At 35.6% G+C, this 26662-nt stretch overlaps 1 protein-coding gene across 1 annotated transcript; it reads left to right on the top strand.

Moving 5' to 3' along the window:
- The first annotated feature begins 1705 nt into the window (after positions 1 to 1705).
- Positions 1706 to 6243, top strand: LOC144450577 (cytochrome P450 2J2-like). Its single transcript, XM_078141220.1, has 4 exons — positions 1706 to 1719; positions 3661 to 3984; positions 4494 to 5477; positions 6041 to 6243. Exons 2-4 carry the CDS (start codon positions 3669 to 3671, stop codon positions 6241 to 6243), a joined length of 1503 nt encoding a protein of 500 aa, XP_077997346.1. The 5' UTR covers positions 1706 to 1719; positions 3661 to 3668.
- The last annotated feature ends 20419 nt before the right edge of the window (positions 6244 to 26662 follow it).

Here is a 26662-nt window from a genome sequence, read left to right as displayed (position 1 = left end):
CGAGTGTTACCAGTTTAAGCTTGACATTTACATGGTGGCCAATGGAACACAACACAATAAATATTATTATGATGTGTGTTGTAAAGTTTCCTTAGTTATAAATACCAAGAACAACAAACACATACATTTACCACCCCTAAAACAAACAAGAACAACAATAACAACGCTACACTTACACGCACACACACACACACGCACACACACACACATACATACATACATACATTACATACATACACACACACACACATACATACATACATACATACATATATACATACATACATACACACACACACACACATACATACATACATACATACATACATACATACATACATACATACATACATACATACAAACATACATACATAAACACACACACACACACTACACACACCCTCCCCATAACAGGGTCATAATAATTGGCACTTATAGCATCGACTTGAATTATAAGAGTGTATAAATACACAGTTTAAATGAAAACCCTCTGTGCTTACTAACAAAACAACTATGTTAGTTCTATCCACATTGACTATGAGTCATGTCTAGTGTCAAAACAAAGATAAGGCTATCCCGGGTTATACCATAAATTAGATCCTACAGGGGCTATGGTTATACGTCTACGTTCACCTCTAAGTGTGACGTCCCCTCTAAGAAATCCATACATATGATAAATCAAACCAGGCAGGTCTCATAGGGCGTCTGATATAATGGTTGTGAATCAAAGGTATGCTAGTTATATATGATGCACGTGTCTATGACAGCTAGGCAAATTGTTAAATGCTGAACAACGTATGATATTTTAGTACGAGATGTACACTGAATACGTCCTGTAACATGCGTAATGAACGTTCTTACTGTGCAATTTGTTATTATTGATGCATATACCACTTTAAGATGTTGCATAATTACCGCAAAATAATTAATTATGCAAATGCCTCAATGAAATTGTGATATCGCACATATGAACTTTGTTATCATCGATGCATGTACCAAATATTACTATCATGTGAAATTTGAAGCTTGAATGCATGAAATAATACCTATTACAAAAATTCAGTCATGATGCAAAGGACTCATTGAATTTTTTTAATTTCATCATTTGGCTGTAAAGGTCACGTGCTTTGTTTTATCACCAATGATTGAACCGACATATATGAAATTTGAAGCTTGCTACATGTACCTTTAATATAAGAAACTGTCTAAGTACCAAAAAAAAGTATTTATTATGCAAATGACTCATTAAAATAAAAACTACTTGAACACTAGTACTATTTATAGGAAATGTCACGTGTGCATTTTGTCATCGTCAATGTAAAGTATATGAAATTGAAGTTTGCGTCCTTAAGATATTGCCTAAAGGCGCAAAATAATCACCATTGATATTATGAATTATTTGGTAAAGAACAAATAACTTCTATGTCAGCATTTAGTCTTTGCAATATGGCATACTGTCAAAAATGTCGTACATACATGCACATGCCATGGACAAACTGAAAGATTGCAAGTCATCTGACAGGTTTCTTGTATAAAGTATTTAACAGTCTGCTGACGTGTAATCAGTCATTATGTGGTTCTCGAGTGCTACGTATCATCTGACTAACATTTCTTTGCCATTTCATGCTGCTTCCATCTTGTTGCCAACATTGCAACTTTGAAGGTCACCCCATTTGTGTCTTACTCCTGCTATATATACATCTTTGCAACGATCTGAAGGTAAGAAAATAATTTCTTGTCATGGGTAAAGCTAATGATAAACATTTAAGTTAGGGGCGAGACCATTAGTTCAATGAAGGATACAAACTAGCTGGATTTTTTTAATTAGGCCTCCGACTCCCCCCCCCCCCACTCTAACTAGCTGGGTCTAATTCTTATTGTGATACATATATTTCTTTAGTTTTACTGATACTGCATACTAGTATCAATATGAATTCCAAATGATTAAAGTTGCAGTTCCTAGTAAAATGATTTTTGTCCTCTCCAGAAACAAAAATTATACGCTGTTCTCGAAATATTTAGAAAGGCAGAAAATTACTCCTCGCTCGGGACAAAGTCCGAAGCTATTGGCCAAACAAGATTAGGCGCTAAATGTCTCCAATGATCTCTCTACGTGCAGTTACACACTTATCCGGCGAGGTGTTGACAAGTGTATTTGGTATATAATGTTCTCACAATGTCAATATAGTTATCCGATGTTTGAAAGCAATTACATGGTCCGCCTATACATCCATGGTCTATACCACCGAATGGGCTAAGTCATTTTGGTCCTGATTTCATGATTTTTCATTTTAATTATAACCAGATTTAAACTGAATGCCTCCCGTAAGTGCAAGACCGTAGATTTTTAGGCCTACATACATTGTTGGAATGCAAACCTGAATTATAACTATTATATCTATGATGTATGTACCACTTAATTTGAAAATTAGTGATACGAAACTGTATGAAGTTTGAAGCTTACATAGTTAACATATTGCATAATTATCAAAAAATCATTCATTATGCAAATTAACCATTTAGTTTATAAGTTACTAGTACATAATCAAGCTTTAAATGACGCATGCACGTCTTTAGCATAAATACGTGTACTAAATTATATTGAAATTGAAGTTTGCAGTCATAAGTATTGTCTATTTCATTGATATGCAAATTGACCTAATTAACATTAATAGATTAATGACACAGACCTGCTCTCGTGATTTGTGTAAGGGTGGATGATTAAGAACGGAGGGGTGCGGAGAGACTGAGGAGTGTGAGATTTATGAATATTCAAAGCCCACCCAATCACGTATCGATAACATTCCACCAGATGTTGAAGGTCATAAATATTAATGAAGTTCACAAAAGTAGGGCAACCAAAAACACGTTGTTATACCTCGATCGTATACTTCGCACTGTTCAGAATCACCCAACAATACTTGCATGCATCCCTATCCTTTAACAATTGGCAATATTCCTGAGCGAAGTGATAAAGCTTTAAATACCCAATTCTCACCCAAATAGCCACTATAATAAGGCAATCGTCCCAGACAGGATCTTACCTAAAGGTAAAGCGTTTGTGTAGTTATCACATTCCAAGCAAGGATACTAACAAAATAAACAATAGTCCTCGTATACCACATTAGGTATCACGAACTGGGCTACAGAGGAGTGTAGAAAAGTACAAACAAAATGCGTTTCATCTTCATCTCTAGTTTGTGTCGCGTTTCACATCAATTTCTATATTTGACCCTATACCAATACAACCCCTTCTGTAATCGAATTGTAACTCTAAGCTTACATTATCGTAATGTTAGGATACAATATATACTTTTCAAATCTATTATACAATACATTTCTTCAATTTATATGTCCCTTCTTTATATTTCACTTTGTTTCATTGTGGACCCATCCCGTATTTAATTATGCCAGTACCCGCACATATGATAAGTTCCTACTGCAAAATGGATCGGGGGGCGCAAAGGAACGCTTACGTTACTACTGAAATCTAGAATGAAGCATTTGATTTGAAAATTAGTATTGATAATCAAACATTAACCTGCATACCTACAGACACACAGATCCAGTGCAGCTATATATTTTTAGCACTGACTTAAATATATTCTTGCGATCATTTGACTATTTTGAATTGATTATGATAAAATTATATATTTACAGACACCAAAATGGTGACAGAAATTCTGATAATTATCGTTGTTTTTTTGATGACGTTATCGTTGATCAAACGAGTCGGAGCACGCAACCTCCCTCCTGGTCCATGGGGATTACCATTGGTAGGAATGCTACCGTTTGTTGGAAATGATCCCGCGAAAATCTACATGGAGATGGCGGAAAAATATGGAGACGTATTCTCTATTAGGCTAGGGGGTCGACTTTTCGTTGTACTCAATGGTTATGATGCAGTACGGGAAGCTTTTGTGAAGAACGGGGACGTATTTTCTGGAAGACCATTCGAATCCCGTACACTAGTCCATGGACAAAGTATGTAGTTACTATTCAGTAGTTTTATTTCTCTTACTATGAGAATTGTGACGATCTCTCTGAATCGCCTTAGGTTTGAGAGAACGTGTAGATGAATATATATATATAGACCATGGATATCTGCAATGTTCTTTCCACCCTGATACTTGTTACAAATAGTGACCATTCCACGAGATCCAAATAAAAATTATGATACATTAGCTGCCACTGCATCTGTATATCAGGGCCAACATACATTTAATCTGTATAATCTATATTACTTCTAATGCAAATTGGCTAGCATAAAACTATATTCTGAACTTACACAGGTTTTATTATATAACAATTTCGATTCGATACCTTGAATATACAATTTCCACATATTGAATTGTTTGAGACTTTCACAAATTACTATCTATTATTAATACCTCTGTCTCTGTCTCTCTCTCTCTCTCTCTCTCTCTCTCTCTCTCTCTCTCTCTCTCTCTCTCTCTCTCTCTCTCTCTCTCTCTCTCTCTCTCTGTATATAGATATTGTTGGCCGACCGGCTGATTACGAATGGAAAATGAGAAGAAAACTATTTCAGGTTTCTTTCCGTCGATGTGGTGTGCTAAAGGACAATGGCATGATTGAACGCCTCATTCATGAAGAACTTGGACATATCTGTCTACTGATTGAAAATCATAACGGTCAGACTATCTCAGACTTCAAGCGTACCATCATACACAAATGCGTCTTAAATATCAATACGATGATATTGATCGGTAATCGATATGATTATGATAGTGAAATGTTCTTGAACTTGTCTAAGGAACATGAGAACGTTAGCAACCATTTTGATCATCACTACCTTCTAAACTATTTTCCTTTCCTTCTTCATTTCCCCTTCATACGGCAAACCATACAAAAAGCCCAAGATCACTTCAATATGCTGACCAGCAAGTATATCATGGATCATAAACAAACTTCTAGCTATCCAAGATCTAGAGATGTTCTCGATATAGTCATATCCAAAACTGTAGACTCAGATGCGGATGTGGATGTGGATGGAGAGACAAAATTCTCCTTCACAGATTCAACTTTAGCGGCGCAGGTTGCCAATGTCCTTCGCGTTGGAGCTTCGACAACAACTGGGGTTCTGGCCTGGATGTTTCTTTACATGGCCCACTATCAAGAAGTCCAGAAATTAGTCCAGGAGGAATTAGACCAGGCGCTGGATGACGACACAGAGTGGATAGCAACCTCACAACGCAAACAGCTTCCATACACAGTAGCTTGCATGAATGAAATTATGCGACACAAAACATTTACTCCCCTCGGTCTACGCCATGCAACGTCGACAAACGTCCGTTTCCGAGGCTTTGATATCTCTGAGAAAACTACTGTCGTTGCTAATATGTATTCTGTGCATAACGATGAACGATACTGGACAAACCCACACACCTTTAATCCTAGCAGATGGATAGAAGATGGCGAACTTGTCAAGCAAAACGCCTTTGTACCGTTTTCTTTAGGTAAAACTTAAATTTATGCATTATCTATCAGGATTTCTTTACTCAATATAATGAAAATTGAGAATTCTTAATAGTATTTCTAAAGCTGACATTGTAGTAGTCGGTAAATATTGGAAGAGTACATAAATAGTGGTGAGGCATACCCTTGTTTACGTGTTATCGTGATTAATTAACCTTGAGTTGATCTTGATGGTCGATCTGTCAGAGTGGCTGGCTCGGAGTCTGCTAGGTTTAAGCCTCGCCATTGTCATTTCGTGTCTCGATAGCTGAAGTCCTTGTGTTTCTTTCTTTCTCAGTCACGAATCACGGAAATAAATTTGTCCCATTCAAGAATAACGGGAATAAAAATTACGGATCACAAATCACGAGAACACTCTTCCGCCAAGTATTCGTCGTCCTCAACTGTACTCCTAAATGTATACTTTCACAATCTCCCTGCATCAGTTCATCGTCATTATTTTCAACAACAAAATTACAATTATTGTCTAAATCCGTGGAAGAAATTAAATCTTGCCCTAACTTTATATGAATCTTTCATTTGATTTAAAATCATTTTCTTGCAGGGCCGAGATTTTGCATGGCGAAGCAACTGGCAGAACACGAGCTATTCCTAATATTCGCGAATCTCATGAGAAGGTTTACTTTTCTCTCACCTGAGGGGGCTAATGACAAGGAGATGTTTGAATCGGTAAATGAAGGGATTACCATTGTACCTGCTTCATGTTCACTTCGAGCTATGGGAAGAGAATGTGCAACCACAAAATGAAAAATGACAACCTGATATGAACTGAGTCTGAATGACTCTTCCTTGTTTGCATGTAAATGATATGCAAATGAGGATGCGATTATTCACTACACTGGAAAACGTGTGATCGCGCTGTATGGTTTTTATGATTTTGTTATGGTAATTTGCAATTTCAGATAAACGTATGTACAGAAACCCATGCCACGTGAGATCGAGTGCGCATGCGCGTACTCGAGTGTGGGTATTTCCACTAGTGCTTTCAGTCACTGTGGCTGTGTTTACTGCTGCACTTCCGCTACGCTCGTGACACAGGGGGAGAGGACACTACAAACACGCGAAACCCAAAGTTTGTTCTGACTATTAATTTAGGATAGCTGAGATTTCGCAGTTACCTCGAATGACCCACAAAAACATGCTGGAATCTAAATATAAATTATTGAAAGTTACAAATATCAGAAAGTTATGCTCTGCCGTCTGTACAAGATATGTCTCCGGATAATTTCTCATAATGCCTACCAGTAGATCCTAGTAATAAGTTGTTTTTTTGTTTTGTTTAGTAAATGCAAGTGACTTTCAAGATAGCGCCAGCAGTGTCCCAGAAATATGAATGAGCTACACAGATTCAGTGGTTCCAAATCGATCAGTAACTCACACATTGACGTGCACATTCGTCCGCAAATCCACACCAATTCGCCCACTGACCCGCACAGTAGCTTGCACCCTCATACACTCATAATTTTAAGAGTTCTTTTAATAGCGTATTTTTTGACGCATTTCACTATGAATGTTAGTGCACTTGTATATCTTGACAATTGATATCACGTGATTTGACCCATGGCCAACAACAACAATAATAACAACAACAGCAACAACAACAACAACAACAACAACAACAACAATATACTTCTTAACCAATGAACGAATTATCCCAGTAATCAGCTAGCGAAAGAATAAGTAATTCTTTATCACAATGTTTTGATCTCCTATTCAATCGGAATCATAAATTATATGGCCTCAATATGAAATACAAGGACTACCTACGTGTATCTAAATGACCAAAATTGCATTAATGTAATTGCTGTTAAGTTGTATATAGTATAGAGGCAATATTTTCTGCTTTAGATTTCCTAAGGCGGAGTCCTGTCTCGCACTATTTAATTGATAGCTTTATGAATATATTAATATGCAGTTGTATGTAAGTCCCTAAAATTTAAGTCTATTCAAAATGATTTAACAGAACGGGGCATACTAAGGTGATGTCACATTAATTATTGTTATTGCAAATCATATATATATATTAATATCACTATTTACCCTTATTAGTATTTCAATTTTAAAACTGCCTAAAATTTTCGTAAAATCATTGTAATAAGTTACATAATATAACAACATGTTTTCTAGAAGATAAAGTCCATGAAATATTTTATCTGGGAGTGGGGTTACAATTTTAAAAAGCGGGTTAAGTTGATTATTGAGGGTCAGATATATAAAAAAATACTGTCATTTTATTGAACATAATGATGAAACGGTACTTGAATAAGGTGCTTGTGTCTGTTCCTGAAGTACTATTAATATGGTGTATTTCTACAAGTATGGCCATCATCCAGTCAAAAAGATATGATGTTAAAACGTGCAAGGTCACAGCTCCACTCGTATTGTATGGCAGAAGAGTATATTGTAACAGTTTAACACTTCAGATAATTAAAATGAAGAAAATATATCAGTAAATTGTACTTGAGACTTCAAACATAATCACTGCCATAACAATATGTTCAATTATTATGTTATGCATTTAAAAAAAGCATAGACTAAAATAAAATGTATCGAGACTATTGTAAAGAGTTAGTGATCAAATAGTGTGGTAAACAGGACTCCAGTTGAGGAAATCCAAAACAGAAAATATCGCCTCCATTGGTTGTGTTAGCTGCAAATATAAAACTGTTGTAGGCCGTTCTTGTATTCTGTATTTTGGTGGTCACGTAATTCATTATAATTGGGTAAGCTTAGACATGCATCATGATTCAGTATGCTGGGGAATAAACGGGGGAAACCCATAGTTAGCCAAGATAGTGTTTTATTGCGAATTCCTGAAACTGTACATAAGATGTCTTATTGGGAGTGAGCAGTTTAAGTCTTCTTCTATTAACTGATTTTAAAGTCTAATAGCCACTCACGTCATTCCTCGTTGCACCTTAACGTGTCTAGGCATGTATCTCCATGTACTCTTGTGTGTCGTGTTTATTCACTCTGGGTGTATACTTATAGGTACATTTAGGCGGTAATAAAGGGAAGGGGACTTCGAACACCATCAATATTAAAATAAGTGTATGACATTCCGTTTACCATATAACCACAGGGTTGTTATAAAATTATTTAGTTAGTTATCAACAGCTATTGAAATAGAACACTTTCTTGAACAAATAATGAAATGACTTTACATTTTGGCATTAAATATGTTTTTAAATATTCATTGCCTGGTTTTGTATGAACACAGTACAGTAGATAATAATGGCATATGTTGATTAATTCAGCGCAGTTAGTTATTAATTCATCTATGGGTTTTAATTCACCACGAGATAGTTTCGTATTCCTGATGTTAATTTTAAAGTGTTGGTAATTGCATTTCCTTGCATATGAACTTTATTATACAGTTGATCAGTTTTATACTGATCTAAGATTCTATCTAATGTTGAACTAAACTGTTATGGGAGAGGTCTAAAATACAAGAACCACACGGAGAGTTGCTATGGCGTCAAAGTATTAAGTTAGTGTCAGAGCGAAATTACTCTCATCGGGTGACTATCACTAGCGTTGCAAGTAACACGGGGGTACTTGCAGAGTTATGGCCCGGGGTTTGCGGTCTGCAGATCCGTAGTGGGGAAACACAAACATAACCCTCCCTACTTCAGTGGAGACAACTTGCAGAGTCAATCATGAACAGGCAAATGACATCTGCCCAACATACACACTTGCTGTCAAGTACTAAATAAAGAGAACAGTAGCTGTCATAAATAGTAGACTGAGTGACAGGTTTGTAGAGAATTAAATATAATATCGCGTCATCGCATCTTTTTAGACAAAATGTCCTGACCAGAAACAATTCTTTTTTTGTTCCATATTATCCTTATTATCAAAATTTTGAGTAACAACATACTTATCATCGGTGGTTCACTGGAATTGCGACATGAGTACTACTCGTGGTGGTGGTGCTGCTGCTATTAGTGACATAACCTTCCCCGACCGCGATTTCAAATTCATTATTTTGAACTAGTTTTAGTTTCTGACCGAAATATAGATTTGTGACCTCTACACTTGTATTAAAGTGGCCATATGTATGAGGATTGGGTATTCATTTTGGATTTTCAATTTATAAAACAATTTTATCATGGCGGCTTCCTACTTTAAAAATCAACGTGAAACATCATATGCCGAGTCTTGGTTTATAACTCAATAAATTGCAAAAGACTGATACATAATGTAAAATGTTTGACGTACGTACAATAACACACATTTAACACATTTTTTAAGGTTAATTACAAGGAATTGAGTTACAAACACAGACTTAACAAGGTTTATCTTGTTTCACATTGCTTTTCCAATTAAGACGCCACATATGATAAAAATGTTTAATAAATTACAAATCGAGAGGAAGGAGCTAAAAAGTTTAATTATTGCCTCTTACAAATGCGATTACTTTTATCGAACAATGAACATGTCATCCTTAACAAGATCGGTACGTTGTAATAAATACTGTAGACCTGCAGCTAAACCGTTTGTTTGTTTGTGCCGCACAAGAATTCATAGAAATTATTCACGTGTTTTTGTTATGATTATTTTTTTTAATAATTCAGTGATATTATTCACCATGTAGACTTGACAAATTACCATGTCGATGTATTCTGAAGTCTAAGCTTTTGTAACAGAAAGTAATTCTGTTGATTATTTTTCTAATAGTTCCTGGACATTATGGACAATAAAATGAACTTTATTCATATGTAATATGAGATCCGCGTAATGGGATATACAATATTGATTGGAAATACAATATCATACTTATCGTGCTTGTTTGCCGAGATATATAAAGCTAATTGCAAACAGTTCAACACAACAGTAAGAAGAGCGATTGACGGACAACAGACAACAAGCTTAAGAATGGCGTTATTTTGGTATTTATTCCTTGCTCGTCTTGTTCTAGTTGGCAGTGAACAACTGTATGGTAGGTAACAAATATTCTGTAATCAGCCTTTTTAAGGGTGTCTCTTTTTCTATATGTTTTCATAAGTTGACAGAAATTTTCCTAATATAAAATAAATGAAGATGTGGCATAATGGAAGCAAATATGACAAGACTATCAGACGGATTAACTTGTCAATGCAAAAGCCTGCACGTATTTGAAGTATTTTTCTTTAAAAGAATAAACTATCCACTTCAAAATTGGATTTCTGTTAACAAGTTGTAGCTTACAAGATTGTTAACTCGAAAGGCAAACATTCATTTTTTAAAGTAATCTTTTCAGTTGCAGCGACTTTAACATCGTAGTCGCACACATATTTGTTTTGTAAGGCATGGTATCTAAAACCATGCGAAAATGAAATTTGACGAGTACATCGAATTTTCGGGTAGTACATGGCTAGATGAGGTTCTTGTTGTCTCTATCTCTGTCTGACTGACTGACTGTCTGTCTGTCTGTCTGTCTGTCTATCTGTATGTCATTCTGTCTGTCTGTCTGTTTGTTTGTCTGCATGCATCCATCCATGTATGTATGTATGTATGTATGTATGTATGTATGTATGTAAGAAATAAATTAAATTAAATTAACTTCAGGCATACGAAACTATCTACCATAATTTAAGATCTGTACTTCACCCTCCTACTTCTGAGATTGGCTGAGCTTGTTCTTAAGTGTAATTATTTTACCTTTAATGACAGCTATTTTGTGCAGAAACGCGGCGTTGCTATGGGAGGTTGTCTTGGACCTAGTTATGCTTGTTTATTTATGTCGTATCAAGAACACCTCATTTTCAGTTTGTATCAAGGGATCTTGCCTGATCTATATAAACGATTTATAGGTGATGGCGTTGGTGCAGCTTCGCTCCCACTTGAGGAACTTATGCAATTTATTAACTAACTACATAATGTAATTTTAATCCTGCTATTCAGTATACAAGTATTCAATATATCATTATAAACAAGCATTTTAATATCTTGCGCTCTAATATGGTTAACAATTCATTGTTTCCTGAAGTACCTTTAACAGTTTGGCGTCATGATACCAGTCTTAGAGTTATGATGGTCCATACAGAACAACAATTTTGGAAGTTAATGCTGGTTCATTTCCATGCGATCGTACTCGATGTGGTATATGTCGTTTCATTATTAATACTAATCGTGTTTTCGGCCCTAAGAACAGTGTGGCTGTTACGAGTATATTTACTTGGGTGTATTAGAACTAACGTAGTGAATTGCATTATATGCCAGAAATGTGATTTTATATATAGGTTCGACTGTATGTCGTCTTGGTGATCGTTTTCTGGAACACCCCCGTCTCACCAGACAAAGGAATCATAACTATGCCGTATCTATGCATTTTATTACCAACGATCACAGTGTATCAGATATGTCTATTCAGGAATGTGTAAGGTTTCTGGCGATGAGGTCGAAGGAAGAGGAAATAATTTTCCGTCTCGGAACGGTGGAACCCCTTGGATTTAATAGATTATTCACGTCATCCCAGCCTAATCACGCTTATTTTATATTTCAGTTATATTTGGTGCGTGCGAATATTAGAGCTTTTCACATGTATAACCGTTAATCACGCGCGGTTGTCGTTCTGTTCCATAACATTCAGATATATTCAAGTGTATACCTAAAATGTCTTGCCTTTGATGACATTGAAACAAATTTTTTATTCGAAACGTCGGATTACATCTATTTATTCAGAAAGTCGCACAAGTTCCTTATGCATTTCTATGTTGTATGTATGTATGTATGTATGTATGTATGTTCATTAAATGCTCATCAATTTCTCCCCCTCTCTCTACTGTATTTTATTGTTATTATTCAACAGAACAATACTCAACTCCCAGTTTAAACCAAGCACTACATTTTGATGGGAATGCGTTTATAAACATCTCCCTAATGACATCAATCCCACGTACTATTCATACAATGACATCTTGTATGTGGTTGAAGACAACTTCCCTCAAGGGCGCATTATGGTCTTACAGAAGAACAGCTACAAATGATATCAAAACTACGTGTGCTTTGAAATTGTCATTTACAGTACAACGTGAAAAACTTTACATAGTATTTCGGGTCCAAGGTATTACGAAGATGTGGCAAATTCCTGCTTTAAACGATGGGAAGTGGGCACATTTCTGTGGAATGTGGAGCATTCAAGGACATCGCTACAGCTTCAGTGTATTCATCAATGGTAAACAGATTTTCGACACTCAAAAAGACTTTGTAAACACCGAAATCGTTATCCTTGGAGGCGAATGGCTTCTTGGAGTAGGACATAGATACAACTGGTTGGCACATCGGATCAACTACCGCAATATGTATGTTGGGCATGTATATGCATTCAACGTTTGGGATCGGTGGCTTTCAGTGACCAGCGTGACGTACGTCAAGGAATGTGGTTATTTTGAGGGAAATATCATTTCTTGGAGATCTATACCAATAAATGGAAATGTCGACTTGGAGGTTATACCAAGTGTATTGAACCATTGTGGTGGGTATATTTGTTTAAATTTACGAACACTACACCCCCCACCCCCCACCCCCATCCACCCCATCCCCAAAGAAACTGTACTAATATGTATTTTTTTAAACGCACAATGGATCTATAAACTTGCTACTATTATTGCCGACTGTCGTTTGACTATCTCTTCTTCAAATACCATGCACGTTTCGTGACTGCACTTTTGAATCGCACTGCTCTGCTTTCAAATCTCAGTCGTAAGTGTTCCACTACATCTCACCATGTGTTGGACTATAATTGCTGTTGGTCTGTTTGCTTAATTAGTTTGGCATTGTTCTTGAGGCCTGACTTCTGGAATCAACATTCTTCTTTCAAATTGTCTTTGTACGTGCATTAACAGCGCGATTAAATGGTATTTCTTGCCGAGATGCTTACTAATAGTTTACATTTATACCCTAAACTTGCACTAACTGCAACTGGTACATTTTATCATTAAGTAACCATAGCTATATTCACTAAAATTAGTCAGTTACTTATTAGTTTGAAAAAATTGAACCTGTTAATTAATGGTCAACATTACATTGTCTGAAAATAGCGTAGTTACAAGCTTAAATTTTGAGCAAAAGACTGCAGTAGTTGTAGGTGGAATATCATATTTCTCGAATACACAACTACAATATATTCACTGAAAAATGTCAAAATACCAATAATTAGACATTGTACATGGCAATCAGTCGACGATGTTAAATGTACATAAGTTGTACAGAAATATCATGATTATGAGAGCACTGATTTGTGGGTGTGGACCAACGAATCAGTTTGAGTTGATTTATCATGTATACAACTACAGAAACATGTTCAGTCATAGGTGATGCAATACCTTTCAGGGTGTGCGATATTACGAGTAAGGTATTCTACCTAGTAACACACTTTCAGCAACAACAAATTCCAGTTGCAGTACTAGTAGTACAGTTTTAATGTAATCAGCAAATCACATACACTTACACTTACACTTGCACAAACATGCACATGATCGATTTATTAGCTACCTCGCTACTTTTTCTCGCTTTCTGATAAAGCATTAAGGATCCAATCAGAAAACAACGCCCCTGGCAGATGGCGTGCTACTTGGGATAGGGTGAAGGAAATTAGAGATTGGCTATGCAGGCCATTTTTTAGCAGTTGCTGGTCGAAGCAATACGAATACATGTAATAGAAAATGACTTGATAAACGAATTTGAAGATTTTGTCAATGTTCACTTGTAAGTATGGGTAACATGTTTTCAACAATTCAAATTTTCTCCTTCAAATTCTAGAGAATGGTTTGATACAAGTCTTCAAGGTTGTTGCAGACAAAGAACTTGAATACGATGGCACAATTGCAGATCTATGGAAAAGCCAATCTACTTTAAATGACGAACGCAATGAAGGTCTACTTGATCATCATGGTGTGAATGATAATTTCAAAAGTTGTTTGGTGAATGAGTGGGAAGAGCTTGATATTGAACAGGTAAAGGTCAACGAGAATCGTGTCATACGTTTGCAGCTGAAAAAAGATCGAACAGAAATTGGTATACATATTGGACAATGAAACACATTTCAATTGTATTTAAATAAGACGTGTCGAAGCATGTTGAATTAAACTGAGCGGTTCCTCACAGAAATATTCCACATTGAAATAACCTATAACTGCCATCTTTTGAGACCATTTTACAGCTCAATAGATACTTTTATATAGTTTTTTTTCTATACTTTTATATATATTGTTTGTTTGTTTGTTTGTCTGTCTGTCTGTCTGTCTGTCTGTCTGTCTGTCTGTCTGTCTGTCTGTCTGTCTGTCTGTCTGTCTGTCTGTCTGTCTGTTTACCTACCTGCTTGTCAGTCTGCCTGCATCCATGCATGTATAATACCACTTGCACAGTTTAAAATGAACTTAATACGATACGAATGTTTCTTAAAATGTGAAAACATATTTTGTGCTTCTCATGAATAGGTAAAAGTCTCTTTGTACAAAAACGACTATGAAGTATCATTCTTCTCCTTCAATGGTGCACATACAACAAAATTGGATTGGTTTTCAGCCATAAACTTACAACAGTCATCTTACACCGACTTATATGGACTTAGAGATACGTTTTGTCAGATGGAGTCATCCTGCCCACGTGGGAGAAAATTCTACATAGAAGGGTGGGTGGTATTCTTTATTCATTTATACTGGATAGTTCTTTTAAGTATATAAACACTTGTCTCCCAAGAAGTCTAGTGAGGGCCATCCCTCATGGGTTCAGTGTTAAATGCAGGAGGAAATCGAATTACCCGGGGAAAACCTGCGTTGTTCGGTAGAGTCAAACTGCACGACACTCTTCATACTTACAGAGTGGTAAAATTTAATCGAACCCTAATTGGGCTTCGAACCCCACCCGCAGTGGAAAGGGGCAAGTGGTTTGCAACTCGCCCACCGACAACCCGCTTCATTGAACCTTTTAGGGGTAAAACGAATCTCTAGATAAGTTTTTATTTCATACATTATTTATATTTTTCTTTAGATTTGTTAAAGACATAAGAATATTTGGAAGATATGATACAATTGAAAAAAAGAGCCCATTAGAATATTTTGATTATATGTGTTTTGTATATAAATATAAATTACTTCGTCCATACTTCCCTTTCTATGGATATGCATATAGTTCATAAGTGCCCTAATCGTGTGGTTTAAAACTTCCCGTGAAGACATGCAGAATAACAGTTATGGATTCAAATTAACCAGACAGGTACTTAATATAGAAGCCTGGAATATCGAATCCGCCACATATGTGAAGGATGCGTGCTCTAACGTATTTAACTGAAAGGAAGTAACTTTTATATATTCTGTAGGGGCGAAGACTGGCATCGTTATTTCGCCATCACATGGTCAGATCACGAGTGTTATCACGACAAGGGTTGGGTGGTTGTTCTGCCAACAGGGACCTTGGGTCGATGCAGTTGGCCAAACGATATTCTTCGTCGGTCTTACAGTATCCTATACAGCGCTGGAACAGAGGGCGTTTCGTGGAAAGACGGTATGTCTTTAACAATTGCAGTATTTAATACATCATACGTTAATTGCTTAACCAATATTAAAGACTTGCCATTAGTAAATGTGCGTGCGTGCGTGCGTGCGAGCGAGTGTGCGTGTGTGTGTGTGTGTGTGTGTGTGTGTGTGTGTGTGTGTGTGTGTGTAAACTATCGACTTTTTGTGTATATAATAATAGATTGGTCTGCTCGTATAAATAATCATGTTGTTGCAATATTTCAATTTACTATTTATACTAAATTTAACAATGTCGAATAATATATGTACTATGCTTGAATAGGGTTTATCTTTCACCAATAATAATTGCCAGTTAAGAATGATTCAGTACGGAATAACGTTAAAAGTAACATTTCATATCAACAAATATACCACCTCTCATATGTACATTACAGCTTTTAGTTATAGCATTGGTGTAAGAAGAATATTTTTGAATGTGTGTATTGTTCCGACACAGTACAAATGTTTGTATTGGTGGAAAACTGCCTATGTTTAATTTCATAATATTCCTTCTAGATGCTGGTAGTATAGACTATGCTGACACCTTAGTGGTTTATTTAAAGCTTTCTGATTCACGTAAGTGTGTTGTTGTCATTCTACTTTAAGTTACACATGTATGACGTCATAGAAATTATATATGGCGTCATCGTTCTCATACATGACGTCATGCAGATGTAAAAAAGATTATTTTCTTATCAGTTAGAATTCAATTAAAGTTCAAAGGTTAAAGCAATTGTTATGTTCTCGACAACATGTACCATTAACCTTGATTTTCTATCTTAACACCCTTTTCCCTGTATATATTCTATTTTTCAGCATTTGGAAAAGTTAAACCATTCGTCTACAATTTTCATTTGATACTGTGCAGAAATTAAATCGTGCCACACCAGGTGTATGTGTCATAAAGTGATTCGGTTATATTTGGTACTGCCAAAGACAATTGTAATACTTTGATAGTACTTTTATTATGTTTTAGAACTCATCAATGCTGATACACCAAGGGCGGGGTGTATGCTCAGACAACAAGACCTAGGGGGTATGATTATCCTGATACCGCATGACGTCACAATATTCCCCGGATGTAATATTGGCTTGAGGCCTAGTACGGAAGAATCAGTAATTTGCTACGAGGGCATCTTCTATCCTGATTACCCGATATGCATCGGTAGAAATCTATTTATTTTAATTATCCAATAATTATGGTTATGTTGTGTGTTTTTCAGAGGATGTCCTGGTATGAGCCATATGGCATAATGTAGACCGAACTTAGCTAAACATTTCAATGCCAGACATACTTGGTACAAAAATATATGTAACATTACTATAACACATAGATATGCATTTCTGTACTTAAACGGTGTCTCAACCAACCGTTGGTAGTGATAATTGTTTTAGTATATAGTTTGCACTAAAATATAAATGAATGGAAATAACAATGTTTGTTCAAGGTTATTGATATTATTGAAAAGAGCCTATTTATTGGTGGAAACTATTTTTAACACCTGATCCATTTCTCAATAAGGTGTAATTGCTTATTATCATGATAATGACAATTTAGTCGAATTGTGTGCATTTGAAAAAAACTAAAATGAGTATACAGCAATTCTCGATTTTGTTTATACCTTCGTTCAACATCCTTAATGAACGGTATCAAAATAACAAACCTCTGTTATTGTTTTATCCTATTAGATATAGATGAATGTGACGAAGACCCTGTTCGTTGTGGAACCAATATGCAATGCGTCAACACACTTGGAAGTTTTATATGCAAATGTCAGGAAGGTTATGTAAACTACCAACGTTTCTGTATTCCAATGTCGACTAGTAATCGGGAAACTGAGTTGCAAGGTAGGGATATTGATAAATAGTCAAGGCAACATTGTGCGTTATTGCCGCTTGTGCCAAATTTTCCATACGTAAAACACTACCGCTTTGACACATATATTTATCACTGTAGTTGTGTACACTAAAAGCATGTTCTTCTCCATTCATTCATTCATTCATTCATTCATTCATTCATTCATTCATTCATTCATTCATTCATTCATTCATCCATCCATTCATTCATTCATGCATGCATTCAGTTAATCATTGGCACGTCTACTCATTCCTTCACTCACTCACTCACTCACTCACTCACTCACTCACTCATTCATTCATTCACTCATTCATTCATCCATTCAATCAATCAATCAATCATTGAATCATTGGCATATACATGTATACTCATTCATTCATTCATTCATTCATTCATTCATTCATTCATTCATTCATTCATTTATTCATTTATTCATCATATTTAGAAATATCCCATGCACATTGTGGAACAAGTATCGACGGACACTTACCAATTACAACCCAAACGTCGGTCGCGGGCTGGATGTCTTGTCCGGCTGGTGCAGTTGGTAAGTATCTAGAATTGTCTCAAAGTACTCGGAAGTGGGGAAAACTTATTAATGTAGTATATTTTTAACATTTTAATTTCCAAAACAAACAGTTTCAGAAATCTGTGTCTGAAGCTTTCGTCCTAAGGACTACGGACATCATCAACAGACTGAAGCAATTACTATGCACTAAAATAGGGAATATATGTGAAAAAACTTTGAAACTCTTTTCTAGTCAAGTCCATAAGATAACAGTATTGTTTACAATTTTTATTAATTTTAGACATACAAGTCCTTATTTAAGAACATTGTTGACGTTTATAAGTAATTCTATTATCAACAACGATTATGTCATGTATATCATTCACAAAGATTGATATATGTATGTATGTATGTATGTATGTATGTATGTATATATATATATATATATATATATATATATATATATAACTCGGTGAGTATCAATCTGCTAAGACAGTGCTCTATACTGCAGTGGCAGAGCGCAATAGTTATATGAATATATATATAAATAATATCATGAACCATACAGTTCTATATAGAAACTCAGTGTTAAGCTGATATATATATATATATTCATGCTCTTCAAGGCTAAATTTCAGATTTCCATAGACAGAAATAGCAAAGAGTGCAATTATATCATTGCTTGCTTGCTTCGTTTATGATATCAGGGGGTGCCCACTTCTTTAGGAAAGGACACATTTCTTGATGTTAAAATTTTGTCAGTTAAAATCTTTTAACACGGTATATAAACAGTTATGGTAACTGGTCTTTCAGTTTACAAAAATAATAAATGTGCTTATACCACCTAACTGATAAACTTGATCAACAATGATTCCCCTGCGTTAGAGAGCTTCATGCACAATTTACTGGTGGTGTAATTTGTCTTCTCTCAATATTTTACTAATAGAAAGAGTAGATCTCTCCATACGGAGATCGTGTGATTACAAGTTCTAGAGTAGAACAAAAATGGGCGTCTTGATAATTTGATGGGTACAGTGTTATATAGGGTTAGACACTTGAACGGACTCTGTATGTATTGACGTTTTTGACTTATATAATCATGCTGCACATATAGTACTTCGAATTCATATCTTATCTATGAATTATCATTAATTCATATTCAAGGTATGATGAAACGTACATGTGACTCTAATGGTGAAGTGACCTTATCAGACACAAGTGACTGTAGATCTGCCGATCTGTCAGACCTTGCCCAAAACGTAAGTGGTATACTATATATTGAAGTAATAAATATGTAAGCTGCATGTAGATATGCATTGTTAATTACTTTTTTTACCGTCTAGAATTTCTTTTTCATGAATATTTTCCTCGGCTGAACGAAGAAATATATTGCGGAATAACATCTAAATATCAATTCATTTTCGACTTCATAAACCTTGACAGTTGACCAATTTGCAAAGTATCAGCGACGTCATCGGTGTGTTAAATCATGTTGCTTCAAGAGTCAACCATAGAGGTGTCGATTATGACGGCGACTTATTGATTTACAATGATATCCTGGTAAAGTTAATAGAGAGAGTTGGTCTCCTACCAAACAGCAGTGATGAGGAAAAACATTCGTTTATGCAAGTGAGTAAAAAGATTAATACATGAAATACGAAATCACGAAAACGAATGCAGTTCATGCCAAAGATTATAACACTGAGTTAACCCGCTGTAACTCTAAGTATACATTCACCATTAAGTATTTATGGTAATTTCTAACTGTTGGGCAGTACTTAAACAATTTTGCCCTTCCTATTGGTTTCACAAATGGAGCTGGACAGAAAATAAACAACTTTAGTAGCATACAATATGATGAACAGATAAAGAGAATGTATTTTACAATAATAATGTGTGATTTTTGTTGTTGTATGGTACGCAATACGAGATGACTTATACAACTGAAGTGTACATATATTTTTGTTTCAAAGGCTGTCATAACTGAAGTCGGTCAATTGATGGGCAGTGATGTTATGGAAGGATGGGCAAGAGTTCATAAGGTAGGCTCCATAGGAACAAGATGAATTTAAATGAATAGGCTGTTCCATATATTGAGAGACTGATTTGTAAAAATAAAATGAGAGAATTGAAAACAAATTCAAGGTATAAATAAGTAATATGAAAATTTTGCTCTTAATCAAGGGTGTGCTCTTTTAAACATCAAGATTTCATTCCTTTAAGATGCATGGTGCACGGAAGGGAATAACATCAGTATTCAAAGGAATGAACACATTCGAAGAAATTGTGTATGGATATATGTGTAACACCGGCAACGATGTGTTCCTACAGAGTGACCAAATACGTAAGTTTGCATGTCATACACCTGTTATAAATATAGTCTCTAAACTTGGGTCTTATCACTATCTATTTGTGTACATATACAAAAATGACCAGCATTGACTTCTTCACAGCTGGACTACCTTAATTAACTGGAAAATTGCTTAAACTGTTTTGATAGATACAAAAACTTACTTAAAGTTTTAACATTATATCCTCTGAACAGCATTTAGTCACCCGTGGGTAAACGCATATGTGTAGCTGTACACAAAGTATGGAGTAAAAAATCCACTCAAATTAATTTGTAGGTCCGAACCCTAATACCAGCGCCCCAAACGTGATCACGAATCAACCTTCAAATGTACAACTTATAAATAAAATCAACTCTAGTTCTGTGTGTTTGACTGGATCAATTACAAAATAGTTACAATTTGTGTAAAACGTTACACGATATCTTTGTTACAGATCTGAGTGGTGTATTTATTGATTCTCACGACAAAACAGTAAACATGAACACTTTCAAGACCAAGTCTTTTGGGAGACGTCGACTATTGAATCTCAACAGTTCAGTTGTGCCAGAAAGTTACTTTTCGATTCCCAAGTCCATCATTAAGGCTATGAATTCAGCAAATTCTACAGGTTTGATCATATATCTTTTGATTATCAGGTCATATGGAATATGAATAATCCGCCTGCTGTTAATTTATAATGATATGTTACTTACAGTATGAAATTGTTGTATTACGGCGAATTGTACGAAAATCTGGATAGAAAGTCATGTTAATGAACATTTATTTAAAACGTTTCTCATTCGGGTTTTATTTTCTTAGCAAATGTGATAAATATTACATCATAATCTTCAAGTTTTTGTTATCTTTTTCAAAAACTTACACTTTCCAAGTGAAAATACTGCAAACAATAATTGTTACCAAAGGTTTTTGAAATGTTGCATTTTTATCAACAAGATATCAAAAATGTAAGAACATAAAGACCCAAAAATAGATCATAAGGTGATTGTGAGTGCATGGTCATGAGTATAACGACTATTTTTTCAATTCTCTTTGACTATGTCTGTTATAACTAGGTCAGATGGGATTGGAGTAATGTGCTTGCAATTTATAGTGCGTGTGTCATTCGTAGTGTGCAATTCAAGCTGTTGTCTTTGTAAAGCATATAAAAATTTGGAAAAATAATCATGTTTGTATAATTTTAATTAAGGTGTAAACATCTTTTCATTGTCTTCAATAATGCGACTGTTGGAAAAGAAAAAAAAATCAAGACGACTAAAAGGTTTCGACCGGGTATGTTTTTTTGACAGATCAACCCCTGGCGTTGATAACCTATGAGTATGTTAACCAGGGAGCTAACTTTCCAATTGATGGTCCTAAGATGAGGTATGTAGGTAGGGTTCTGTCTTTTAATGGTATATTGTTTTGTCCTTAAGATGATCGTATATAAAGCAGAGTTAAAGCTGTCACTGGACTTTATTGGCATTAGTTTTTAGAGATATAATGACTTGCTTCTCAATATTGTACACACTGAGATTTAGTGAATTACATTATAGATAAACTTGTCTGTTTAGCTGTACATATACGACCGTACGTATGAAACGTAATGGATTTGTATTTTACGATACGGACCCTAAATCACTGACTCTATAGAATAGAATGTTGAATTTGCATATTAAATAAAATATTTTTCGCTAACTTTTCGAAGAACGCGGATATTAATGTTTGTGATCAAAGGTAAGTCATGGGAAACATGGGCTACATGCTATCGCTCACATCTCGTACACTGATCTCTATCTGCATCACAAATATTAATATGAATTAGTAATCTTAGGGGGAATGACTCATTTATGGTGACCTTACCGCTACCCGATTTTCCTCGACTTGCCTTGAAAAATGACATTATCAGCTGAAGGAAAGTTAACATCAGTCGTATATGCCAATGTATAATATTCTATATTATAGGGATACAATGTATTCCTTCGTGTAGACCATGCATGACCGTAATCATTCTTTAAAACTAGTGAAATGGAAACATTGTGTTTACAAAGATTTCATGTGAAATACGTTTTGCTAATGTTCTGTAATTGTCTACTTAAGGCACTGGGTACGATCAGTGACTCGAGTGAAAAGGGTGAGAAGAGTAAATACACCGGTGATATCAATTAATATTCATCCATACATTGATACCTTTGATGACGTTGAAGACACAATCAGTATGCGATTGTATGCAAATGAGGCAAGTGGTTTATTTTTAATAATGTTTTTTACTCTACCCCTTACCAAACACGTCCCCTGATCTTACACGTGTTTGGTCATTACCCCTTATATCTCGATAAGAAGATGACATGGGGGGGGGGGGATTTCGTTTATTCTGATGATAAATAGTTCGTGACACTTTTAAAGTTATCTTCTTCTTTTTTTATTGATTTCCAGGATGGTTATGAACCAACGTGTTCATTCATGGATCTAGAGTCCACAAAGAGGTAAACATGATAAATACTTGGGCGTTTTCTAGATTATTTACCACCTATTGAAAATGGTAGTCTTAATCTACTCAACTGCAGTAGTAAAGCTGTATGTTTTCAACTCATAAAGGAGCTTCTAAGCAAATAATCAGCAGAGCAACGTTATGATCATAGGAATGGTTGTTTGGATTAACTTTACTCTAAAAAGATTGACTGTTTGCGTATATTTAGTGGAATTTAGGGCATGCATATTCTGCATACAAAAATATCGGAGGTATATATGATATAAAAGGGACTATCGCACAATGTCACACAAGTTCAACAAGCTAATTTCGCTCGTTTAGGTGGGGAAGGGTTCTGGTGTCAATGCAAATTTGCTGAACGTCATTTTTGCACTCAGTTTCGAAAGATTTCACGCCTTCAATGATAAAAGCTTCTGTAGTTACTACTGAGATGTTGATGAGGTGATAGAAATTTGCTTCTAATGTGACATACATCGTTTGGTTTACGGTAATATTTTGATGTGTTTACCATCATCTCAGTAAACAGGTTCATAAGGTTGGAACTTCTTGTTACCATCATGTTTTTACATTGCATCGACCTTAGTGGTGTGACGGCTACAATTTTCATCATGGTTTACATCATATATAAATGTGTGATGTCACACTTGTGATGGTCGTTTACGGGGAGGGGCGGGCTTTTTGTCCAAAACGAACTATGGTTCGTTTACAGAGCTGGTGCAACAATGCGCGATCGTCCCTAAATTAATAAATGTATAAAACTTATCATGAATTTCTTATTTTTCTAACAACTGAAGGATATGGACAGATAAACATTGCAGCATCACACAGAGGGGCGATGCAGACGGGTGGAAGTTCGTTCAATGTGAATGTGATCGTCTTGGAAAGTATGCAGTGATTATGACTATTGGAAAAGAACCAACAGTAAGAGTCGCTCATCATTCATCCATCAATCAATATCTCTAAAGCTAGCTGCGACTGGCACCAAAAATTCAGCGCCCTCAACGGCTATCATGATTTCAACCTGTTTCTGTATTACTGATGTGTGGATATTGACTATTGATTAGCGTATTAAATGTTGGCATATTAAGCTTTTTCAGTAAATATATCCGGTTGTCTGTTCGATAAATGATATTGCATTTATAACTATTGCAGTAACAGATTCAAAAAACCAAGCTTTTGCTCATGACTCCCCACATACACACTTGCTCTAAAGTATAAAATAAAAAGAACAGTAACTGTCATATATAGTATATTTAGTGACAGGTTTAATGAGAATTAAAAAAGTTTCGCGTCATCGCATCACTTTAGACAAAATGTCCTGACCAGAAACAATTCTCTTTTTTTGACCTTACATTTACTTATTTTTCAATTTGTCATAGCCATTCATAGAAGAAGCGGCAGATGTGATACTAGCCATTTCTTGTGGACTTTCATCTGTACTGACACTCATAAGTTTCGTCATTGTTACCATGGCAAGGTAAGATATTTGTAATAACTGTTTAAACTGTAGATATATAAATTAAAGTCAAATTTATCTTAAACCTAAATCTCGCGATACAGAGGTGGTGATTGTGACTTTTCGTGACTTTAAAACGAGACATCATATAAATCAGCTAGGACGAAATTAGCTTTACCTTGTTTCCCCTTTAAGCCCTCTATGCCCGCAGTACAGCTACATTCCTTATTATATCGAGCAATGTTTTGAGAAAACTTTGCAATTTGTTTGTATTTTGCAGGTTGAACTTCGATTACTATTACGTCCTGTGCCAAATGCTTTTCTCTGCTGGTGTCTTTCCTATCATGATTATACTAGCGATATATTCTGAAAGCTTCACAAAAGTAAGCACAAGTTTAGAATATATCGGCAACTTGAAATACACACTCACACACATACATGCACACCCTCACTCTCACACACACACACACACACACACACACACACACACACACACACACACACGCACGCACGCACGCACGCACGCACGCACGCACACACATAAATACATACATACATACATACATACATACATACATACATACATACATACATACATACATACATACACACAAACAGTACAAAGACAGAGACAGTTGCCAGACAGACAGACAGACAGACAGACAGACAGACAGACAGACAGACAGACAGACAGACAGACAGATAGATTAGATGGATGGATGGGTGGGTGGGTGGGTGGATGGATGGATAGATAGATAGATAGATAGATAGATAGATAGATAGATAGATAGATAGATTATCCTGTCTGTGGCATTGAAATGGGGTCATCGATTATTTTGTCTTAAAAAGTTGTACATTTTCTAAAGGCATTAACAGTAGTAGAGGTCGTAAAGTCACACTTTGCTTTATTCAAGGTTCCGTGTGAAGTAGTGGCTATTTTACACCACATCACTCAGCTCAGCAATGGTGCTTGGATTATGAACTTAAGTATCCAGTTGTTCTCGCGCCTAACGTTCTTGGTTTTCCGCAGCAATAAATCAAGGTAAGCATAGTAAAATATATTATTTTAGTAACGCCAAAACAGAACTTGTTTCTGGTCAGCATCACTTAAAAACCCTCGCGTCTGTCTTTTTTGTGTGTTAGTCCAGCATATCTGCAGATCTGTGGGGAAACACAAAAATAACCCTCCTACTTCAGTGAAGACAACTGCAGAGCCGATTATGAACAAGCAAATGCCATCTGCCCACATACACACTTGCTCTGAAGTACTAAATAAAAAGAACAGTAACTGCCGTAAATAGTAGATTGAGTGACAGGTTCACATCGTCGCACTATTTTGGGCAAAATGTCCTGACCAGAAACGATTCTTTGTTTTATTTTTGCCTAATCGATTCAAATGAATCTTACATACACATAGAGAGGTAAGGACAAATATGAATGCATAAACAAGGCAGATATTATAGGAATTAGCTGATTAACTATTTGCTTAATTATAATCCATGTTGTTTCATAGTTCAGGAGAAACATGTCTTACCTTTAAGTGTACGGATTTGAAATATAACATCGTCGAACACATTTTCACATTACAGAATCTTTTATGCAATCTCGGGATGGGCGTTGCCCGTTGTTATCGTTGTCATCGGCCTGATCTGTCAAAGGAATATGTACAGGGAGACAAACAGGTATGGATGGTTACTCACAAGTATTATATATTCAATGAAGGAGATTGCAGAATACAGATTCAAGCGATATACTTTTCAAACATTTGCTTATTTAAACATTAATATTTGCACCAAGTAAATTTTTAAAGACACAGACATCGGTTTGTTCTAAAAGCCGAACTTTATATGACTATCGATTCTGTTGAAAAGCCAGTAGTTGTCTCTACGATATTGCTTTATATTTATGTAAATGTAACTGTAATTTGGTATCAATTGTTTGTCTGTGTCTTCATTACTCGCATTCATTGAGTACCAATTTGCAACGTTAAAGATTATATCATATATCTACCATATTCTAAACTTACA

The sequence above is a fragment of the Glandiceps talaboti genome, chromosome 20 (genome assembly GCF_964340395.1).
Source record: "Glandiceps talaboti chromosome 20, keGlaTala1.1, whole genome shotgun sequence".
Classification (NCBI taxonomy): Eukaryota; Metazoa; Hemichordata; class Enteropneusta; family Spengelidae; genus Glandiceps; species Glandiceps talaboti.
Note: the sequence above shows the minus strand (reverse complement) of the source record. Positions and strands in the feature narration are given on the sequence as shown.